The sequence below is a fragment of the Amphiura filiformis genome, chromosome 1 (genome assembly GCF_039555335.1).
Source record: "Amphiura filiformis chromosome 1, Afil_fr2py, whole genome shotgun sequence".
In the NCBI taxonomy this organism is placed as follows: domain Eukaryota; kingdom Metazoa; phylum Echinodermata; class Ophiuroidea; order Amphilepidida; family Amphiuridae; genus Amphiura; species Amphiura filiformis.
Genome location: NC_092628.1, coordinates 22,758,917 through 22,784,125, shown reverse-complemented (window position 1 = coordinate 22,784,125; position 25,209 = coordinate 22,758,917). Strand labels below are relative to the sequence as shown.

General features: G+C 35.0%; 2 protein-coding genes across 3 annotated transcripts in view; one reads left to right on the top strand and one right to left on the bottom strand.

Moving 5' to 3' along the window:
• Window positions 1-16,674, top strand: part of LOC140171204 (kelch-like protein 25) — a 42,706-nt gene extending 26,032 nt beyond the window's left edge. The window contains exon 4 of one of the 2 annotated variants that reach the window (XM_072194454.1): window positions 15,463-16,674. In XM_072194454.1, the coding sequence (XP_072050555.1) occupies window positions 15,463-16,479 (1,017 nt within the window). In that variant the 3' untranslated portion in view covers window positions 16,480-16,674. Of the gene's footprint in view, window positions 1-1,376; window positions 3,248-15,462 lie in introns of those variants that run through there. The other variant, XM_072194531.1, reaches the window with a different exon arrangement.
• Window positions 1-25,209, bottom strand: part of LOC140171366 (kelch-like protein 25) — a 171,084-nt gene that overhangs the window by 91,473 nt on the left and 54,402 nt on the right. The gene's annotated exons all lie outside the window — the stretch shown is intronic.

Genomic DNA, 25,209 nt, shown 5'->3' with positions numbered 1-25,209 from the left:
TTTTTCAATTTGAGTGTCCCCCTTTTTTTCTGTGCCCCAAAATGAAGTAAACAATTTCCTATCATAAGAAAAATATGCCAAGAATGGCCTAGAAATGCAATGAAAAAATTGTGCATTTCGGATATCCTTTATCGACCCTTGGGGTTTTCCATTTTCATTTTATGGCCTTATCACACACTGATTGGTCAAAATGCACATGTGATCATTATATTTGATATATATGTAATGTGCCCTGACAATTTTGTATGGACCATTCTATGAGGCTGCGATCACATAGAAGTATACAGTATTAAGCTATCTGAAATATGCTCATTCGATCAGGCTTAGGAGTATACTATGTGAACTCAGCCTGATCGAATGAGCGTATTTCGTATAGCGAATACTGTATACCGTATACTTCTATGTGATTGCAGCCTAATAAGAGTAATATGCCATTTAATACGTACAATTTATTTGTGATCTGGGCACTGTCACTTGCTTTTTCTCATAAATGCTTTACCTTGAAGTAAACAACTATTATTTGGTCTAAAAAGTGATATTTTCTCTTTAAATTCCACTGTTTTAAGAATAAAAAGAGTTTTAAGAGTAAAAGAATAGAAATAAAGGTGGTTTGAGTCACTGGTTTCTGCATCCTTTACACCCAAATAATGTCTGTGATACAGTAGAATGTTTAAAAATAATATTATTTACTCATAGGGCCCCTCCAAATTGACATTGGGTAAAAGGGATTAACTGTATTTCTTCACCCATGGTATTCCAGCTTTTGAGCATTATTGAGAAAATGAGTATTTGTGAAATAATGTCTTTTCTTGGAAATGGAACTTCTGCTTTTTGGTTTCTGGTCCTAGTATTGGTACACCACTAATTGAATCTGCAAGCCCTTTGCTTGTGGGGGATTAAACTCTGGTGGCTCCCTGGATTTTTCTTGTTTTATATATTGTTTTGCTGTGCTGTGTGTTTTTTGTTACTACAGTGTTGCCTCTTTCCTGGGCAGTGTTCGAAATATGCCTCAAAAAGTTACAGGCCAGCCGGGCTTGACCTTAAAAAGTTACCGGCCAGCCATGTCAGAAAAGTTTTTGAGGCATCACTCCCTATTTGAACGCTGTTCCTGGGTCTTTTCTTCATTGCTTGCTCGCCATTTTGTTTGTTTATATGCATGTTTTTTCACTAATTATATTTTTATCATAATTTTTTCTATTTTGATAAGCCAGTTCTGCTTAGGATTGGCCTCTTCATTTTCTACACAGAAATTGTTTACTAAATCGTGGCAGAGTAAGCATGACACTGCTGTTTCATGTTCATGTATATATAGGTTTTGTCAGAGTATAAACTAGTTAAAATTGAGGCTGATTTTTTGTTTGTTTTACAATTTTCAGGGACAATTAACCAATTTTGCTGGTTCAGAGGCATTCCTTTGCAAAACAATGTCTGGTTGCTACAAGCTGCATCATCTCAGCGATTTTCCCTACGTTAATCCATATCTAGACACTGAATATAGGTTTGGCAGCAGTGGCATGGTTTATGACAACAAGGAAATATATGTTGCTTGTGGAAAGGAAGATGCAGATGCTAATGACGAATTTAATGAGGATGCATCGATAGATGTATGGCTGATGTATGACAGTTGGTTGGAAGAGAAGAATTTCTTCAAGTTTGATTTGGAGAATAATGAATGGACTGTACAAAAACCAATGAAGAGAGTAATGAGAAGTGAATCTCTCTACTTACATAGATTGAGCGATTACATATATGCAGTTGGGGAGGATGAGGACGGTGGCGACTATTTTGTACAACGCTACAGTCTGGTCAGTAAAGAATGGGACGAATGTGTTCCAGTGTCGGTCCCAGGGAGGTTGGTAGATGTTAGTGAATTTCATGCTGTAGTCGAAGGACATATTTTGTTTACAGGTTGTGACAAGGACTACCCAGGCAATACAGTTACATACCTGCTCTATAGTCCTATGGCTAATGCAATATTGCCAGTGCGCAACAATAGCAAAAATGGTTGTTTTGAGAATCCAAATGTGGTTTTTGAAGTTGACGATGCAGGGATATGTTACTTAATGCGCCACGTGGTCCATGGTGAAGCTAGTTTTGGCAACTTCACAGGATTATTTGTGACTTTGATAATGACACACCATCTATTACCATCCAAACAAAAGCTGATGTGGAGGCATCAGTTAGGTACAAGGCATTTCCAAAAGAACCACAGAGACCTTTATTATCTTTCAACAGACGTAAGCTAAGAATGGCAAGGAAGGCTAAGGAATATTGTCCATGCCATATAGGAATAAGCGAGTTTGATCTTGAACCTGCTGTGATAAGGAACGCAGTTTTGCAAGCTAATGCTGAAGTCGACTCAGTCGCATCCAGTTCAGTTTCAGATACAGACTGATAGCGATGGCTGATATTCGATATGCTAGGAAGCTCACATTACCAAGGAAGGCTGAGGAACATTGTATGTGTCATACAGGAAAAGGGAGCAAGTTTCAAGATGCTGTGATAAGAAACACAATTTTGCAATCTAATGCTGAAGTTGACTCGGTCGCATCCAGTTCAGCTTCAGATACAGACTGATAGCGATGGATGATATTTGATATGTTAGGAAGCTCGTGCACATTACCACATTGAAGTAAAATGTTGATGCCAATTTATAATATACAAGGTGGTCAATGAAGTGTGTAAAACAATCTTGCAAAGCAAGCCAATCTGAATAATCTGTTAATCTACAGCTTACATGCAATAACCAATGAACTTCTAATTTGGTAGGGTGATATGATAAGGATAATGAACTGAGTGCAATGCATTATAGTCAAGATAATCGCACACGCCGTGGAGTTATTGCATTTAGCTCGAGAGCCGAGACGAATGCATTTGCACGAGTACGTTATCCGTCATATACTTTGAGTGTATTAAAACAATAGGCAATATTAATTCCTACATTGATAATAGTAGTTTGAATATTAGGGAAAATATCTTAAATTTTAAAAGCACCGTCAGGCCATTGACCAGGTCAGTAGCATTTAACTGGTCAAGAAAATCAATCACTGTATAAGTTAGCTATCAATGGTATCGATTGCGCCATACGTCATACTTTAGTAACTTACTCACGCATGGTTTGTAACCAATTGACTTTATGTTGTGATCATTTAGTATCGTGGCTCCGGACATAGCACTGAACCAGTTGACATCGATTTTGACATACCACTAGTACTACGGTGAATGGGGATGAGAGAATATACGTATAATCTATATAATAATACTGGTAGTCTGTGACTCTGTGCTTCTGTGACTCTGTGCCTCTGTGACTCTGTCTGTCTGTCTGTCCGCCTATTTTCTCGGAGACTAGGGGTCGCACGTTCCTCAAACTTGGTGGGTGGGTGCATCTGGACCCCAGACAGAACAAGTTTGTTTTGGTTAGCGGGTCAAGGTCACCCAAGGTCATCCAGGGGTCAAATTAGTAAAAACTGTTTTTCTGAGAGACTGGGGGGTCACACGTTCCTCAATCTTGACGGGTGGGTGCGTCTTGACCCGGGACAGAACAAGTTTGTATTGGTTAGTGGGTCAAGGTCACCAGAGGTCATCTAGGGGTCAAATTAGTAAAAACTGTCATATGGGCATGCAACTTGGTGGGTAGGTGCATCTTGACCTAAGACGGAACAAGTTTGTATTGGTTAGTGGGTCAAGGTCACCCAGGGGTCATATGAGGTCAAATTATTAACAACTGATTTCCGCCTATTTTCTCGGAGACTACATGTAGGGGTCGCACTTTTCTCAAACTTGGTGGGTGGGTGGGTGCATCTGGACCTCAGACAGAACAAGTTTGTTTCGGTAAGTGGGCCAAGATCACCCGAGGTCATCCAGGGGTCATCTGAGGTGAAATTAGTAAAAACTGTCGTATGGACATGAAACTTGGTGGGTACAGTCAACTTTTAGAGTCAAATTTTTTGACGGTCATTTTGGGGTCATCCAAGGTCAAATTACTAAAACCTGTCGTATGGGCATGAAACGTGGTGGGTACAGTCAACATTTAGAGCCAAATTTTGGAAGGTCATTTTGAGGTCACAAGGGGTCATGTGAGGTCACATTAGTAAAAACTGTCCTATGGGCATAAAACTTGGTGGGTACAGTCACCATCAGCCAGGTAATCGCGACAGCCGAGAACCGCCAAATACGGGTAACCGCCTAGTATATCATAATTCATATCAATATCAACTGGACTTTATAGTTCTATAATTTGAACTTAAAAATCTACTTGTATTAAAACACACGACAGTGGAATTTAAAAATTTGTTCAGTATTATAAAGCATGATCATGATATTGTGCGCTAGTGTGTGTTTCCCGGGTGTATGTTATTTTAGATATAGGCCTACATGTATTTCATTTGTAAAATGCTGAATATTTTGTAATGGTGTCATCTTGTATAATTATGGTCCACCTGTTTTTAGCCCTTTTTAATTAATATAAGCTTGATTATTCTCATTTGATGTTTGATTTATTTGAGTTCATTAATCATAATTTATGGCAATGATAGTTGCAAAATAGAACACAGTTTTGTAGCCTATGATTTACATCATGCACATGAAAAAAATATTTTAACACCACAGAATGTATATTCGTACTTTTTTGATGGTATATATATCGAACAGACAAGTTATATAGTTATGTGAACGTAGTATTTCGAGCGTGCATGTATTATCTAAAATCTATTGTATAGCGTGAGGGTTTTAGATAATGCATTGTTTAGCGTGCATGTATATAATTTGGGCTACGAAGGGTAGTTCGCGAAAATAATGCACGGGAGAAGAATACATTACGATCAATAGAAACGGGCACTAGAAGTATATAGTATGATGACCTCTTGTGCTGTATAGTTTGGTGTTATAGTTATATGCTTATTTATAAATATTAATGATCTGATTTGCATATTCGTTGTAATTACAAACCTTTGTTGTAGGGTCCACCTTAATTAACAAACTGCATAATTCTACTGTTCATACTTTTTGTAACATATGGAGAAGATCTTAAAATTATGGGTGTGTGAAAATTTTTGTTTTAATACATTACTTTTTATACATTACGTATTACAGCAAGTGGTTCCATGCCAATGCATTTTCAGTTTTGTCAGTAAGGTAGCCGTTTGGATATTGATTTTGGTTCATTTTGATGGACAGATTTTCAAGATATGAGCTCAGTTTTGTTAAAATTGGTATCAATGCCTCGGGTACTAGCGTTTATTGACTGAATCCAAAAAACTAGATCTAAATTTTGTTACTTTGCAAGATTTAAATTATTTTGGAACAAAAATGCATTTTTGAATGGTTACCTGTGGGGGTTCCCAGTGTTTTCGGCTCTGGGTCGTTTTGATAGTAATTATGCATTCGTAGTAACAAAAACAAATGAAAGCACAAAGCTAATTTAATTAAAAATAATTTAACTATTGCTGAGTAACATGTGAAAAAAAATCTCATTTTTGTTTTAAAATTATAAAAATCTGTAAATCACCAAAATCTGATAATGCCAACCCTGCCAGATTGGCACCTGCCAACCTGACACAGCTGGCAGATGCCAATATTTCTGACATTCTGGCAATTGATGGCAGATGCCAACTTGGCCTGTGACTGCAAATGTCTTGTCTTGTACGTTACTACTCAACGCTCCAGTTGAAACTAATCAAGTTGGAGCCACACGAGTAGGTTGGTGGGCGTGCTTGCGATTGATGGTTTATTGGAGGTAGTGGTTGGTTACTGCTTCTTTGAAGTTGTTTGGATCTTGAATATCTGTAAGTTGCTGTGGTAGTTGATTCCAATCACGGACTGTTTGTGGCAGGTATGAATGAAGATAACAGTTCTTGTTGGCCCTCGTGGCAATGAAACAATTTTTGTTGGAATGGTGAGGGTGACGACGAACCGGGTGTAGCAGTGTTTGCACGGGACCGCCAGGAGACCCCCCCTTGCCTTGTGGAAGTTTGTGAGTCTTGCAATTTTTAGCTCATTGCATAACGCAATGAACTATAGGCATAATCCAGATTTCTGTATGTTTTTTTCTTTCTCTTGCTACATCGTTTGAGCAATGGATCTGGTAATTTGAGGCGGCGATCTTTGCATGATTGTTCATGATTGTTACTTATTTAGCTAGGAAAATTCGGACGGAAAGTGTCATTTTGGAGCATTTTGTTACGAAAATTTTTACCAAATTTCATGGAATAGTCTCCTATGCAGACTGTTTGTGGTGCTTTTCATATTACAAACACTGTACAAACTCCTTGATCTGGCGATTTTGTAAAAGAGATGTTGAACTTTACTGCTTCAGTGCGGCTACAATGTTTGCTTTTCAGTGTTGCTTTGCCTTACATTCTGCAAGTCAATAGATAAAGCACCAATTGGGCTCGTGCTGTGTATAGGCCCTTACTTTTGTGCACGAGCCATGAGCAAATATTGTCTCAAATTCTCTCAATTTGGGCTACCAAATTGTTGGTTGGCAACCCTGACTATGAACAAACATCTCACTCATTTATCACACATCCTGACCAGTCACTAATGTAAACATTTACTCAAGGTGAGTAGCACTTTTTCAGTGCCTGGTATATCCAGTATATGGGACCATGACAACCTCTCTCTGAGGTGGAATGTTTTAAAATTATTGTTATTTTGTAATGAAATGTTCTCTTACAAAGATGCAGTTCCTTACAAACATTTCAATGTAAATGAATTAAAACGAGAAGTTGGAATTCCATCTTTCATTACTTCTAGCCCATGCTCATTATGTAAACAATACATGTTCTGACTTCTGAGCCTATTAAAATAGGTCAAAAGGTACAAAAATGCAACAAGCTAAATTCTATTTTCACAGTGCATTTCTATTTGGAGCCTGTATGAACATAAAAAATCTGTGAAATTTGGGAAAATGTGTGTTTGCCTTCAAAATGGTCGTAATCATGGAAAACACTATTTTATAGTATGATTTTTAGTTTGTTCGAAGGAAAAGACCCTCTGGCATCATGTTTTTTTGTGTGTTGGGGGATGTGTCCTCCCTCTTTCATAGCTGAAATAGATTGCTGATACCATAAAAATACATTTGACGCTATATACGAGAGTCATTCAAAGAGTAGACCTTTCATATTTTCCATGATTATAACCTAGGGTCTCATGTAGCTTTTGAGATTATTTATAGATAGATAGATAGATAGAAATCTTTCTTTATTGAGGGTAAAACAGCTTCAGTGACAAGCACTGCTTTCCAAGCAGGCCCTCATACAAAGTACATTATAATATATACAGACATAATTAAAATTTACACAAGATGTACACATTAAAAAAAAAAAAAAAAAGGTATCAAGTTACTAGAAATACAACAAAAAGTTATGTGATAATAATGAAATTGAATGAAAATTACAATATACTCAAGGATAAACTTTTCAAACAGGAGCTTGGTAAATTTTTGATTTGAATTGGCCTATTGAAATATTCTCCAACTCTGCTCTAACTACCGGAGATAAATTATTCCATGCATAGGCTGCTCTCACATGAAATGTACGTAGCCCTGAATTTGATTTAAATTTTGGCACAATCAATGTATTTGTACTATGATTTCTAGTTTGGTGGGTATGGATATCATGTACAAAGTTAAATTGAGAAGATAAGTATGATGGACTTAAGTTCCTTAAGCATTTAAAAATGAGCAATAATAATTGATTATGCCATCTATTATCTAGTTTAAGTGTTTAAGTGTTTCCATCAATTCATTTATTGGCGTTCTAATATCTGCGGAAAGTATTGATCTGGCCAAATTATTATGAAGAACCTGTAATTTGTTATGAAATTCAATTGAAAAATTTGACCAAACTGTGCTTCCATAGTCAAGGTGAGGAAGAACAAGGGCATTTGATAACATTACAGTGGTATGGAATGGAAGAAAGTGTTTTACACGCCTTATAATACCAGTTCTTTTTGAAACATTCTTACACATATAATCAACATGAGCTGACCAGGATAAGTTACAGTCAAATTTTACACCTAGATACTTAAATTCATCAACTCTTTCAATAATGTTACTATTATAGATAAGTTGAATTTCACTGAACCTTTCAAGCTTATGTTTTGTGCCAAATATCATAAATTTAGTTTTGTCAACATTTAAAGTGAGTTTGTTAGCTTTGAACCAATCAGCTACTTTACTTAGACATGACTCTAATTGCATTTGAAGATCAGAAACAGTCTTAGCTTTGCACATTAATGATGTGTCATCAGCATACATAACAGTTTTACAATTACAACCAACAACATCAGGCAGGCAATTGACAAAAATTATGAATAATAATGGGCCTAGTATAGAGCCTTGAGGAATTCCTATGTTGACAGATTGAAAATCAGAAAGTGTTGAGTTTACACTAACAGTCTGCGATCTGTTACTCAAATACGATTTAAACCATAAAAGTTCACTGTTCTCTATGCCATACTTCTGAAGTTTGTTAATAAGAATTTCATGGCTCACTGTATCAAACGCTTTCTTTAAATCAAGAAATATTACACCTGTAGCATATCCATCATCCATATTATTTAGAATGAAATCTTGAACATCAAGTAGTGTGGTGGAAGTGGAATGATTTGCACGAAAACCTGATTGAGCATTAGACAGTAGGCTTGCATTAGTTAAATACATATACAATTGATCATGCACAGCCCTTTCCATAATTTTAGATAGAATTGACAATACTGAAATGGGCCTAAAGTTCCCTACATCTGTTTTATCACCTGACTTAAATATTGGTGTCACCTTGGCTTTTTTCCATTCATCAGGAAAAGTAGATCCACTCAATGACAGGTTACAGATATGAGCTAGACTATTTGAAATGAAGGGTCCAGCCAATTTCAACAACCTGACATTAAACTGACCCAATCCTGGTGATTTGTTATTTTGCATATTACTAATATGATTACAAACAAATTCAGGTGTAATTTCATTAAATTTAAACTTATTTACTTTACAATATTGTCCAGAACACACATTATTACATGGACATTTGATATTATCATACTCATTAAATTTTTTGCCAAGTTGATTACCAATAGATGTAAAGTACTCATTGAATTCATTGGCAATCGCTTTATCATTTGATACACATGTGCCCTTATTGGAAATTGAAGTTGGTACACTTGAAGACTTATTTGGTATAATTTTCTTGATTGTTTTCCATAAGTTCTTACTATCATGCATATTATTAATAATAGCATCATTACAATAACTTTTTTTCAGATAAAACCTCTTATTGTTGACTTTATTTCTGAGTGACTTTGCCTGTTTCCAATCCTCTTGATTATTTGTTTTATGTGCCTTTGCAAAATAATAGTCCCTATCTTTGCACAGTCTTAAAAAGTCTCCATTGATCCACTCTGGCAGATACCCTTTAATTTTTTTCTCTTTAAATGGTGCATGCTTATCACAAGCTTCTGTGAATAAGGTTTCAAATTTGTTTAGAGCATTGTTTACATTGTCAACTGAGCAAATGTTGTCCCAATCAATATTATTGACAGTGTTGATAAATTCCAATTCATTGAAATTCTTAAAGCATCTTGATTTTACAATTCTTGGAGGAAGTTTAGGTAGTTTACATTTTCTTACAACATAAATTAATGAGTGATCACTGAGCCCTAAACTATGTACACCAGATGATATCACATGCTCTGGCTTAGACACAAATATTAAATCAATTATAGTTTTACTAGTTTCTGTTATTCTTGTATAATCTTTAATTAGCTGTTTCATGTGTGAATTGTTTGCCAAATTTGACACTTTCTTTTTCTTATCAGTTTTGGAAATATCCAAATTGAAATCACCTAAAATATAGACATCATCATAAAGATTATTGCACTTTTGGAACATAATATCAAGTTTATCTAAGTATTCTACAGTACAGCTTGGTGGACGATACACATTTCCAATGACAATAGGTTTGGTTTTTGGCAAGTTAATTTCCATGAAAAGAGCTTCAATATCTGTTTCATATAGATCAGTATTTTGCTTATATGGAATATTATCTTTTATGTAAGATTTTGTTTTGATGTTTTTTTTTTCATTTATTGTAGGCGAAGTAAAATTAAATCAGTATTTTGTGTCACAGAAATGGCGACAATCTGTACATATATCAAAAAATAAAACATATATAGATGAAATTGAAGTGACCATAAAATACCATCTGATCACTTCAGATGGCTAAAATTGACGCTGACATGTAGAAATTGAAAATTATGTAAAATGTCAAAAAATCTGCCTCACTCCTACAAAAATCGTTGCTTTTTAACAAAGAAAAGATATCAGATCAGAACTGTAAACAAATTTAACAGTTTTCTTGAAAATGCCCTTAAGACACTTATGCAGATATTGTCTGTATTAGAGATTGACTAACTGGAAGCATTTTAAAGCTGCTATGGAGATGGCACTTGGTAACTAAACACCAAGGAATTTTTTTTAGTCAACACAGATTGCCACTTTCATTATTGTCTGACTGATGACTTGCGGTCGTGCATCTTGAACTTGCCACCCAAAAAAGGTGGCGATGTTACATTTTTCCAAATTTGACTCGCATTAAATGATGATATCTCTGCCAAGCAAGAAGGTATTGTCATGCTTGTGGTCTCATTTTATTGCTAAATAAAATGCACTTTCAATCCTGCATTAAATTCTTTGGCCTTTTTAATACTGACACTGTGCTTTATAGAATTCAGAATGGGCAGGGTGTCGGAGGTGGGGGATGTGGTACACACAAACTCTATGGGATTGATATTTTTAGTGCATAATCTGTTTCTGTTAAGGCTGTAAATTAAATTTTAACTCTATTTAGCATCTAAAAGACTCATTACCTTACAGCTAACAAATTGTTTTTAATCATTTATGATTGATTTAGTCTAGAAAATATAAACATACCCATACAAAACTACCCGTTTTCATATTTTAAAAACACTAGTAAGTAATGCGAATGTCTTCAAAATCTAAAAGTTGCTGTAAAATTTTAATTATTTATCCCATCATAGTCAAAGTATACATTCAGTGTTGTTAATTTACCAGTAAATTAAAAAATGGCGGTAAATTACTGGTAAATTACGGTAAATTACGGGTAAAAAATGGTAAAATAAGTAAATTAAGTAAATAATAAAACTTTAGTCTATTGTACACTATGTAGTACAGTATGGGACCTATGGGCAGTTATATGTAGTAGGGGTCTACAAAATCATTATTTCAAGTAAGTTGTGCAAATATTGCAAACTAAATTGGCATCTACTATAAAACAAACAAACAAAACATTATATTATTTGAAGTTTTAATAAAAAAATCCTTTTATTTCATATTTTAATTGGTTAAGGGAAGGGGTATGAACGTTTGGACAGTATTTATTGTGGGATATTAGAGCACATCAGACATCGAATTGCATTCTGAATAATGAAGAATGTCATTCTGATATCAAATAATTTTGATTTTTGAAATTCGCAATTTAATACACATTTTATGGCAAATCATTAAAATTGATATTTTTGATATTTAACAGTACTTGAAGTAAACTTTATAAATCTGATGATTTATACTTAAAGTGTATGTAGGTGGGATGAAAAGCCGACGATCAATTGAAAATTTGGACCTTTCGTATTGAAGATATGGATTTTTTTTTCCCAAAACACCAAAAACAAGAATTCCTGAAAAAAATTGGTGTCAGTTCCAATTTACAATGTAATTATTATTTGAATGTAATGTTAAAGATGGAATTGCATGAGAAGTTTTGCACTGCAGCACTGACAGGAACATTTAGTGGTAGTTCATTTATCATTAAATAATTATACACTTACATACGTGTTTTGGCGCAGCATCAGCCTTCTATTCTAGCTAAAAATGTTTAAAAAAATAAAAAATATGCAAATGAGGTAGCTAATTTGCACATTTTGCGACAAAAATCACATGAGATCTTAAGACTGCCCCTTACCACCATCCCACCAAGTTAAATCTCTATACGCCTCACCAGTTCCAAAAAATGGCAAATAGCCTTTAAAAATAAACAAATATGCAAATGAGGTGGCTAATTTGAATATTTTGCGACAAAAATCACATGGGATCTTAAGACTGCCCCTTACCACCATCCCACCATGTTAAATCTCTATACGCCTCACCAGTTCCAAAAAATGGCAAATAGCCTTTAAAAATAAACAAATATGCAAATGAGGTGGCTAATTTGAATATTTTATGACAAAAATCACGTGGGATCTTAAGACTGCCCTTTACCACCACCATACCAAGTTACATCTATATACCCCTACCAGTTCGAAAAATGGCAAAAAGCGTTTTAAAAATAGAAAAAGGGAAATGAGGTGGCTGATTTGCATATTTTGGGACAAAATAGCATCTGATCTTAAGAGTGCTCTTAACCATCACCCCACCAAATTACATTTCTATATAGTTCGAAAAAAATGGCCAAAAGCAATTCGAAAAATAAAAAATAGGCACATGTGGCACAAAAAATGCATCGGATCTTACGACTGCCGCTTACCACAACCTCATCAAGTTACATCCCTATACGCCTCACCAGTTCTTGAAATGGCAAAAAAAACACCCAAAAACAATTTTTAAGTTAAAGGCCCATTCAGTGATTTGCTCATCCGACGATCGTAAAAATCATCAAAATTCAGATTTTGGTACCTTTGTAATTGGCATAGATGTGCTAACATAGCCTGCTAGTGGTTCGGTCGAAAGCCGTGTATTTTAGACAAAATAAAGCATTTGCATGATTCTGTACTTTTGATACTGACAGTACAAAAAGTCCGACTCGAGATCGAAAGAAGCTCACTCTCCACGCACCAACACGCTGCTATGTATTGTTTCTACTACTTATTACATCAGTAGCTACTATTTTAAACAAAATACACAATTTTAACAGCTTTTAACTGTTTTTCATATTTGAATTGACCGTTAGTTTGCCTCGGTGACCTTAATTGCTGATTTTGTTTTCTACTACAAAAATTAAGCGTCTGTTTTAAATCAATTTAGACTCTACTTCCCCGTGTTAGAAACACTGGACTAGGAAGTTTTTCCAGTCGACAGGTGGCGCACTGTACGAAAATCTCGATTTTCTCGAGTCGATCTGAGTTGCAGTAGACAACCTTTCTAAAACTTCTGTTTTTAGACTAATTTGTCGATGTATTCAGGGAAAAGTGGTTTAATGAAATTCTGTAGACTTATTCTTTATTTCTAAGCAACTCTGACAAATTTCCATTTTTTTAATGTTCCTGTGAAATCACTGAAAGGGTTTTAAATATGCAAATTAGCTACCTAATTTGCGCCAAAAACTGCATCAAGTCTTAGGGCAGCCACTTACCACCACCCTACTAAGTTATACCCAAATACACCTCACCAGCTCCGAGAAACTGACGCTTACCACAACCTCATCAAGTTACATCCCTATATCGCCTCACCAGTTCTTGAAATGGCAAAAAAAAACCACCCAAAAACAATTTTTAAGTTAAATATGCAAATTAGCTACCTAATTTGCGCCAAAAACTGCATCAAGTCTTAGGGCAGCCACTTACCACCACCCTACCAAGTTACATCCAAATACACCTCACCAGCTCCGAGAAACTGATGCTTACCAACCTCATCAAGTTACATCCCTATACGCCTCACCAGTTCTTCGAAATGGAAAGAAACAAACCTAAAAACAATTTTTAAGTTAAATATGCAAATTAGCTACCTAATTTGCATATTTTCTGCAAAAAATGCATCAAGTCTTAGGGCAGCCACTTACCACCACCCTACCAAGTTACACCCAGATACACCTCACCAGCTCCGAGAAACTAACCTGGAAGCCGAAGGCATTTAAAAACAAAGTTCACACAATACCCATTATAGCATAAGGCAATTTATAAGTCATTTTAAATGATTTTAAATTTGACGTATAAAATTTGTCTATAACACAGGCAGATATAAAATGTAGGGATTTGGGTACTTTTTGTTCAATTTTCACAGAAATTGAAGGATTTTGACCTATGTTTTTGTTTGTCTGTTTACCCCAGGGTCGCTGAAACAAAGAATTATATTAATTAAATCACCTAATTTATAATTAATAAAGGACAAAGAAAGATAAAAGCAAAAGTATGCTTCATTTAGTTAAAACAATGGTAACATCCCTGTTGTGTGCAAAAATATAACTCTATACGACAATGCAAATCAGGATCAATTCATGGACTAAGTGCACAGGGAAATGTTGAATATGTAAATTAAATGGAACAGCCAAAATGCCAATGGGTATGTAATTTAACTAGAACAGCCTTAAATTGATATCGATATTAATATTGACGTCACAGATTCGATTTGTCACGTGATCGTCAAACCTGTACTAAAGGTGTCAGTTCTGCAGGAACTGACACAAAAATGAGGTCTTTTTGGGAAAAAAATCCATATCTTCAATATGAAAAGTCAAAATTTTCAATTGACCGTTGGCTTTTCCTCCCTGCTACATACACTTTAAGAATATGTCATTAGATTTATATAATTTACTTCGAGTACTGTTATATATCAAAAATTTGAAATATATCAAATTTTTATAATTTGTCATAAAATTTGTATTATATTGTGATTTTCAAAAAATGAAAATTATTTGATATGAGAAAGACATGCTTCGTATTCAGAATGCAATTCGATAGGTCTGAGGTGCTCTCATGTCCCACAAAAAATACTGTCGAAACGCAATAAACGCTCATTTTAGATCCCTTAATTAACCCTATTTTACCACGGTAAATTAAGATGGCGGTAAATTACCGGTAATTTACCATGTAAATTAACCGGTAATTTACCGACTCACAACACTGTATACATTTTCTGAAGGGAAATTTGATGAGGAATATTTGTGATGTAACGCTAAGGGTGGCTAGTTCAGGACACATGGCCTTGCAGCCTTTATGCATTTTAGTGAATTTTAATGCTTTATGCCCAGCTTTATGCTAAATAAATATTTGACTTTGTATATTTTTTTGTACATTGGTATTGGTTCTGTATGTTCCTTCTGTTAGTTCTGCATGTTCCTTGTACTTCCTGTATTTGTTACCCGGAGGGGGTTCTTCCTGGTTGAAGGTATACGGGGATGTGCCATGGTTTTGGGGTACCTTTTCAGCGATTTTGGTATATCGATGGGTGGGTTTTCAGTGGAGACTTGGGCGCATTGTGGCAAAAATGCCCTTAAAGCACCCAATTATGGCAAATTTGGGTGCTTTTTGTTGAAAATTGGTATACTGATGGGTTGCAAAACAGCAAAAAGTATGTATAGAAAAGTCAGCATCCAAAGCACACCCCGCACAAAATCCCGTATTTGTTAGCTCCTAGTGCTCTATATAAAGGTAATGTAATCCAAGGTTTTACATGATAATAAAGTTAGTGTATTTATTAGACAAAATTAAGGCCAATTTTTTCTGTTTTACCATTTTCAGGGACATTTGACCATTTCTACTTCAGACTTCATATGCCAAACAAAATCTGGTTGTTACCAGCTGCAGCATCTCAACGATTTCCCATACAGCTATCCATATTTACGTGCAGAATTTAAGTTTCAGTACAGTGACATAGTTTATGACAATAAGGAGATATATCTTGCTTGTGGACCAGATGATGATGATTGTGATGCATTTCAGGAGGATGCACCAATAGATGATGTACAAGCGATGCATAGAAGATGGTCACAAGACAAGAATTTCTTCAAGTTTGATTTGGAGAGTAATGAGTGGACTGTGCAAAAACCTATGAAGACATTGATGAGAAGTAGTTCCATCCATTTGTATAGATTGGGCAATTACATATGTGTAGTTGGGGATGATGGGGAATTTGATATAATACAGCGTTACAGTCTGGTCAGTAACGAATGGGATGAATGTGTTCCAGTGTCGGACCCAGATAGGTTAGTAAGTATTAATCTTCATGCTGTAGTCGAAGGACATGTTTTGTTTAAAGGAGATCAGTTTGACATGGACCGGGACAAGAACTTACAACCACAAGGAGTTGCATACCTGCTGTATAGTCCCACGACTAACACAATATCTCCAGTGTGCAACAAAAGCAATAATTGTTTGTTTGATGACGCATATATGGAGTTTGAAGTTGATGATGCAGGGATGTGCTTATACTTACGGCGTGAGATGGTCCATCGTGAAGTCGGGTTCTGGCAACTTCACAGGGTTATTTGTGACTTTGACAATGACATACCATCTATTACCATCCAAGCGAAACCAGATGTGGAGGCATCAGTTGCTAGATACCAAGTAGATCGGAAAGAACCACGCAGACCACTCTTATCTTTCAACAAACGTAAGCTAAGAATGGCAGGGAAGGCTGAGGAAGATTGTTGGTGTCATACAGGAAGAAGAAGCAAGTTTGATCTTAAACCTGCCTTGATAAGGAACTTAGTTTTGCAAGCTAATCCTGATGCAGACTCTAGTAACACTAGCAATTGATGATACATGTATCTGATGTTAGAAAGCTCATTGAAGTAAAATTGTGGTGCAAATTTTACAAGGTGGACAATAAAGTGTGAAAAATCAGGTATTTCAGAGTTGAATTGTGTTTGGTTTAACCTTTCCAACATTTTATATTATAATGAGCATAGTTTACTGTTTGTCTCATTGACCTAGCATTAAGGTGGTACTACACCCCTTGATAAATGTGTGACTATTTTTGCATTTTCTCAAAAATAATAACACACTGGTAACAAAGTTATGTATATTATAGGGCAAGGAATCCAGTTACTACACTGGAATTTCAGTGACTCAAGACAAGCGATACGTTATTTATGATAAGAAAAGAGGTACCGCTAGAATGTACCTCATTTTATAACATATTTAATGAACCACTTGTCTAGAATCACTGAAATTTCAGTAAAATAATTGGATTCCTTGCCCCTATAATATACGTAACTTTTTTTACCAGTGTGTAGTTATTTTTTGAGAAAAATGCAAAATTGGTCACAAAATTCATCAGGGGGTGAAGTACCACCTTAAACACCTGAATGAAAAACTGATCTGTAACATGAGGCGAGGGGCCATTTAGCAATTTTATGAACCCTGGAGGAGATTTTTGGCAAACCAAGGGGGGGGTCTACTTTTAGGAGGTCAAAAGGGAAGGGGTGCAAGCGAATTTTGGCACACATTTGTGGGCACCTTTTAAGGGCGCTTTTTTTTAAAACCCACCTGACCTTCGGGGATGAAGGTTGGAGAAATCAATCTAAATTTGGTCCATGCATCAGATATGATGAACCATCTTTCATGAAAGTGATAATTCTTGGATCACATGTCCCAGTGTTTCTAGATGAAAATTGCCTAATTTTGCAGATTTGGGCATTTTTAGCATAAAACCAAAATCATGCATTCTACTTGAAAATCTATAACTCCAAACTGATTCTGCTCATGATACTTACACTTCATCACCATGTTAAGGTTCCTCTAGGGTATGTAAATTGTGCATTACATCATCTATATCTTAATTACGTTTCAGTATATAGCCTGATGAAACTTGCATTTTTCATGAAATTTGGCAAAAATTGTGTATCATTTTAAAATTGTGATTGCTCCCGAGCCAAGCAATTTAATCACAAATTACTCATATCTATATCATCCCTAGATAGTGTTTTGTAAAATATAAAAAAATCACCGTTGGCTTTTTATCCGTAAGTGTAGTTATGCGCCGTTAAAGTTGCGCATGTTTGTACTACTTAGGAACAGTTGTATAGGAAAATATCACAATGCGTATATTCAATGCTATTAGAAATTTTGGTCATGTGTGTGATTTTATTAGTTAATGAGCCTTTCATAGTTTTTTCCAAAATGACCTTTAATGACCTCATGTGAATGTTCCTTTAAATTATCATGGCCCATTTATGGGCTTTTAAGGGAATTTTTGTTCATTTCATTTCCAATTTTATTTCATTTCATTGGCAAGCAACTTAATTGAAAATTACATAATCAATATTGTTCCAAGACAATTGTTCTTTAAAATATTATCATTGGTTTTTTTATATTTTTTTATATTTTTTTATATTTTATTTTTGTTTATGCGACGTTCACATTACGCATAGGCCTATTTACCACTTAGGAACAGGTAGTTTACAGGTAAATGACGTAGTACATGCATCATTCATCTTTACAATGTGATTATAAAATATGCGGTGTGTACGATTTCAATAGTAAATGAGTCTCTGATTAGTTTTTTTTAAATGACCTTTAATGACCTTTTGTGACCTTTATTATGACTCTTGCGTTAATGTTCCCTTATCACGGGGCGTCTATTTGAAGGGAATTTCTGTTTCCATATGCTTTCTGAGTTTTTAAACTCAGAAAGCGCCTTTGGATTGTGTTTTCAATAAGGTGCACTAGCTGTCAATAAGACCAATGCAATCAATATGGCTTGCACCAACAGTTTTGATGTTTTAATTATATACAGTGACCCTAAATAAATGGTGACGTAAATTACACATGGAAAAATACAATTTAATCAATGTTAAAAAGATCCTCAAAACTTTAGTGTATATTTATGGATAAGGAAAAGAAAAATATCTCCCACATGCCAATTCAAAGTTTAAACCTGATTAAAATTCCACGGATACTTATCAAACCATATGTCGTTATTGTGATGGTGCGCGCATACCACAACAAAAAAACACCAGAACGTAAATGATACCAAAACGGTTTTTGAAGAAATGATGCTCTATCAGAACATTACATCTCTGTTCTTGTAAAAGCTGCAAATGTTACTAACATGTTTTTTTTAAAAGGTTTCTTTCATTTCCTAGACCAATTTATTAACATTGTGGACAGGCATTTTCTCAGTGTGTTCTTTGTGCCATATATTATTGGAAAAGAAAGGAAACAAAAATCCCTTTAAAACGGATGATCTGTGACAATTTAAAGGAACATTCATGAAACTCAAAAGGTCATCAAAGGTCATTCGAGGCCATTTTGAAAAAGAAAAAAAAAAACATTATGGGCTAATTACCATTACATTGAAACCCTATACATGGCCAACATTTCTAATCGCATTGGATATAGACCTATGCACTGTAACATTTCCCTATATACCTGTTGGTACAAACATGCGTAACTTTAACGGCAAGCATAACTACATTTAGGAACAAAAAGCCAACGGTGATTTTTTATATTTTTAAGAACACTATCTAGGGATGATATTGATATGTGAAATTTTGAATTAAATTGCTTGGCTTGAGAGCAATCACGATTTTGAATTAATACATACTTTTAGCCAAATTTCATGAAAAATGCAAGTTTCATCAGGCTATATACTGAAACGTAATTAAGATATAGATGAAGTAATGCACAATTTACATACCCTAGAGGAACCTTAACATGGTGATGAAGTGTAAGTATCATGAGCAGAATCAGTTTGGAGTTTTAGATTTTCAAGTAGAATGCACGATTTTGGTTTCATGTTAAAAATGCCAAAATTGGCAAAATTAGGCAATTTTCATCTAGAAACACTGGGACATGTGATTCAAGAATTATCTCTTTCATGAAAGATGGTTCATCATATCTGATGCATGGACCAAATTTAGAATGATTTCTCCAACCTCCATCCCCGAAGGTCAGGTGGGTTTAAAATAATAGCACCCTTAAATAACACTCTAAAAAGGCTTAGGAAAACAGTACAGACACATGCAGAATTTCCTGCTCGGTACACTCACAATATACATGTTATATATCAAAACAATGTAGGCATAAGGCTTGCAAATTGAGATCCACAAATTTGATTTTGGGGAAGGGGGAAAGGATATTTTGGCAGACCAAGTGGGGGGAGGCAAGCAATTTATGGCAGGCTGAGAAGGGGTAAAGCAATTTTTGGCACACCCTTTGGAAATCCCCTCCAGCTCATAATAGTTGCACAGCCCTTAAAAGATGGTAGCACTTTGGTCATCTTGCATCATCTCCTTGTTTGGAGGAAACAGAAGTAACTTTCTGTACAGTTATAATTATCTTTGCCTGGTAGCAGACAGCAGCAGCTGACCCAAACAATCTTTAGAACTTGATCGAAAAATATCTTTCTCTCTTCAACTGATACCATTTAGCATACAGTTTGTCCACTCTGAAATACAAAGTGACAACGCGCATGCGTATACAGTGCATAAACAGTGCGTAGTGCTGCGTCTTTGCTGCAGGTATGTGTGCCTTCAAAGTCGGCACAATGTGTGCGGGAATGTGTGTGTCTGTACTTTGTACTCCAGAGTAGACTGACTGTAGAGTTGTGTATGTGTTTTTATTCATTAGTCCTCATTGTACAACTTCATTCAGGTCCGAGATCATTTTCCAGGAACAATATGTCATAATTCTACAAACTAATTTTACATGTTCAGGTAACAGATTCAAGAGAACATTACTAATTTGTTTTGTTTTTGAACCAGGAGTTGATGGTCACATGCATTACCATCTTTAATCTTATATCATTGCTGTAATGACTAATGTTATGTCCAAGTTGCTAAGATTCGAACTTTGGGCGTCTCATGGAGAAAGTTGTCATGAACTTATAATTTGACTGCTTTTAGGAATTTGTTATATCTTGAATAAATACTAATAACCTGTTTTTGAGGAAATAAAATTGTGCGTTGTAACTTTATATACATTTTTATGTGAACTCGGTGGTGATTTCGCTCATGGTCTTAATGACCAAACAACATTTATATTGTGCTTTGCTGCAGTGCAATGGTGTATAACAATAAGGAGGTATATGTTGCTTGTGGAATGGAGGGTAATGATTACGATGCATTTCAGGAGGATGAACCTGCAGATCTAGATGCACAGTATGGCGATTGAAGTGAAGAATTTCTTCAAGTTTGATTTGGAGAGTATGAATAGACAGTGCAAAAACCAATGAAGACAGTGTTTTGGTTAAAGGAGATGAGTAGTTTGACATGGACTTACAGCCACAAGAGTTGCGTATCTTCTCTATAGTCCCACAGCTAACGCATAGCTTAGCATAAGCATAATAAGTTCCAAAAGAAATTAAAAAAAAAATGTTTTTCCTAACCTTATACAAACTCTAACCCTTCCCAAACCTTACTACATGTATACAAACCCACCCAAGCCCAACTAGCCTAACACCAAGTTGCCCCAACCCCCAAAACGGAACCCCAAAATCGGACCTGTATTAACATGTTTAGTAAATGCATTAATATATATTAATACAGTTTCAATTACTTTATTTAGCCTCATCTCATCAAAATGGCAATTTTTTTATGGCTAATTATAGGAAGGAGAAACCTTTCATATAATTTTAGAAATTAACAAGAAGAGTCCTTAAAAAGGACAAAGTTCCGCTAATGGCCTAGAGACCGTTCACAAACACTTGTAAGGGGGGCCTGATGCAAAAAAAATTCATCACAAACATTTTTTGGGCCCCCCTTTACAGACCTCAAAAATTTCAGGCCCTCCCTTTTTGACATGAAAATTATAGGTCAACCCTATAGAAAAGCATATAAACTTAATTTTTCCAGGAAAATTTGTGGTCATTTTTTTCAGGGCCCCCCTCAGGAGGGTCAACAATTTTAAGCCCCCCATTTTGCATCAGGCCCCCCTCCTTACAAGTGTTTGTGAACGGTCCCCTACTTGTATTGAAAAAAGTAACTCTAGTCCTTCTTGACTCATTATTTCAATCATTTTGTAATATGATATGCATTACTCTAGTCCATCCAGTAATATACAAGAACACTTTGATGCAAAGCATCGGTGGAGGATGCTAACTAACTATATAATTACAGGCAGTAGTGATTAAACCAGACAGTATTTTTAACTCACATGAAAACTTTGTTTCATTTGCTGCTGTGTGGTGCATCATTAGTTGTGAAGAGTTACTGATTGTGTGTGCAAGAAATGAAACTATTGGAACCAGTGGGGAACCAGTGATTGGCTCAGTTAGTCAGTTACTGGTTTCTTTGTAATGTTGTTGAAAAAATTTATAAATGTATCGAAAAAAACCACTAAATAAGCATGAAATTAATCATTTGTGTTTGCTTGAAACGATAAACATTGATATAATAATCTGAATAGTCGAACTACTTGCATGGGGTGTAGACACACATAATAAAGCAGTTGTTAAATGGCTTGCATGGGACCGGTGCACTCGTGTAATACTAGTATGCTAAAAAGGTCTAAAACCTTAACAAAAGAAGTTGTACAATCCATTAGTTGCTATGACAACGTACTTGGTCCAGTTGGGGCAATGACATTTTGAACTTATTGGCCAAATTTGGTGTAATCCAATATGTCTCACACTGGCTGGGACAATTTGATATAATTCTGTGGAAGTCTTGAAATCATGTGGAAATTTCATGAATTATCTTATAGTGAACGGTGTTAATGCAACACTTTTGACAATGTTTGATATATCATGGTTTAAATGATGCCCAGGGAAATGATGTTATACTTTAAACCATCATGCATATCATGAATACAAAATCTATTTACAAACTTGTGTTGTACTTCCATGATGAAACCAACTAAGTGAAAGGGCAGTGCACTCACTATTCATTTTAATAGGGCAAGTGCGTGAAAGTAAGTACACATAAATCATTGCCAGTTTATAAATTGAACCGAATCTCTGCAAGGCAAAGTTATAAAATTTAAATGGTAAAAAATGTTTGTTGGCTTTGGGTATGAGACTATTGTATTTCTGTCATTACTTTGCTGTCACATCCCAAGATCCATTAACATTAATACAGATACGAGTCAGTGAACTGAGAACTCGGCAATTGTGATGTAAAATAGCAGGACCAATGAGATGCCTTGTTACATGCTAAACAGAGGTAATTGTCTCGGCTACATCTCCTGGCCTCCATGCACTTTCATGACTATTAAACCAAGCAACTATTTGACAACCTAGTGTACAAGAGACAGCATTTTACCTCTTAACAGTCTCTTTCTCACACATATAATTCACGCTTCAAGTAAGTTTTACAAACAGGATATGATGAGAACTGGTACTGGGTGTTTTGATCAATCTGGAACTATAGTTCCTGCGGAACAAAAAAAAATTCTAAAATTCTGAAAATACAAAAAAAAAAAACCATTTAAGTGCACAAGCTTTTTTCTTCTGGGTAAGAATTTTTTCTTGCATGCAACAGCTTTTTTCTTGCAGGTTAGAAATTTGATAAATAGGTCCATGCATGCATTTTGTATATGATGACCTATTTATCACATTTCTAACCTGCAAGAAAAAAGCTGTTACATGTAAGAAAATAATTCTTACCCAGAAGAAAAAAGCTTTTGGACTCCAATGTATTTTTTTGGTATTTTTAGAATTTTAGAATTTTTTTTAAATTTCCAAAATTATGTGAGAGATTTCTTTTATTTTGTCAGCAATAAAAATAACAATTTCGATGAAATGTGGGAAAATAAAATAATTAAAACATTAATACATTCATGCATTAAAAACATTAAATATAGGTCCGATTTTCAGGTGAAATCAATTTCTCCCTAATTCCCTTGGGGGGGGGGGTTTGGGTTGGGTTAGGTTAAAGGTTAGTTGGGTTAGGGTAGGCTTGTATACATGTAGTAAGTAAGGTTTGGGGGTGGATTGGACTTTGTGTAAGGGTAGGAAAAGCATTGAAAAAATTAATAATTTTTTTTTTTTTACGTTTAAACGGTTAGCGATTTTTCTAAACGGATAGCGCATTTAACGGGCGGTTACACGTGAAACGTTTAAACGTAGACGCCCTTATAAGGCGTACAATTAAATCAATTTGAAGAGTTTCAAGAATGTTCAGTTGGTTCTTTACTTCTACTGGGCAGCTTGGTAAAAGGATGTATCTTATATTTAGTTAAAGATGGTAGACCAAGGTAGATTTATATAGTATATGTATGTCTTTTGGTGTACAATTAATTCAATTTGACTCAAATCAAGAGTTCCAGACAAGTCTCAATACAATGTCCAGTTGCTTCTTATACTCCTACTGGCCTGCCTTAAATGGTAAAAGGATGCATCTTATAATTATTTAGTTAACTATTACATGTTAATTTCTTTTGCCATATGGTTGAGGATAACCTTTTTCACTGTTTAGACAATTATAAAAGGAAGATGTTCTTTTTGGAAGAAAAGTTGTTGGATTCGATACTCGCATTTGTTTTGGTATTTAGCAATTGATATTACTTCAATTGTGTAAATCAACCACAATTTTATGCAGTGTACCTTTGAACACCAGAAAATGACATTTTAATTCAAAATTAAGTTTTAAAAAAAATCTTAAAAAAACCCCTCATTCCGCATTCGTTTAGAAATTGCCATGGGCGTTGAGACAGCATTATTTTATAGCCTTACAGCAGCTGTACAACTCTCTTTCACAGATTTCTCTTTCTTGCACTCACGAAGGAACTACTAATTTTCAAATACGTTTTATGCTTTCACGAAAGTTCATCAATGTTGGTATATTAAACGATTTAAGTTTAAAACTTTTGATCCAAACACAAGAAAGTTATTCCTACCTTTCAGAATTTAAAGTTTTATGCTATTGTTATATAAAATTTGTACTACTTGTTATGTTCAAAATGCTATAAATGTGAAATTTCATGTTTTTTACAAAACACAGCAGGTTTTGTTAAGAATTTTTAGATATTTAAAAAGATCTTTTAATATGCTGCATGACTATATGATGAATGTGAATATTAAACTAGAATTACGCGGTTTGTAATTAAGGTGGCCCCACAAAGGTGTGTAAATAACAAAGGTTTGTATATACAAATAATATACAAATAAGCTGATTAATATTCATAAAGATGCAAATAACATAGCAAGAAACTATACAGCACATCAGGTCACCCTATACTATCACAATACTAAGTTTGAAGTTGATCGGTTATTGTGTTTAAGCTGCAGAGTTGATTAATGAAAATGTAGGCACAATAGGCAAATAAGCTCATTATTCATAAATATGCAAATAACATGGCACAAAACTATACAGCACATCAGGCCACCATTTACTATCACAATACTAAGGTTTTTTTTTATCTTTTCAGTTTTGGTTTCGGATCTCATTGTTATTTTGAAGTGTTAGTTTGGTATGTATGAACAATCTTTTTCTAGTCTTTTGTTGGGCACTAAAAAGTTGAAGGAAGTGAATTTTTGTTTTCGATTTAAGGGGTGAGGTATGAATGTTTGGACAGTATTTATTGTGGGACCAAATATCAAATTTT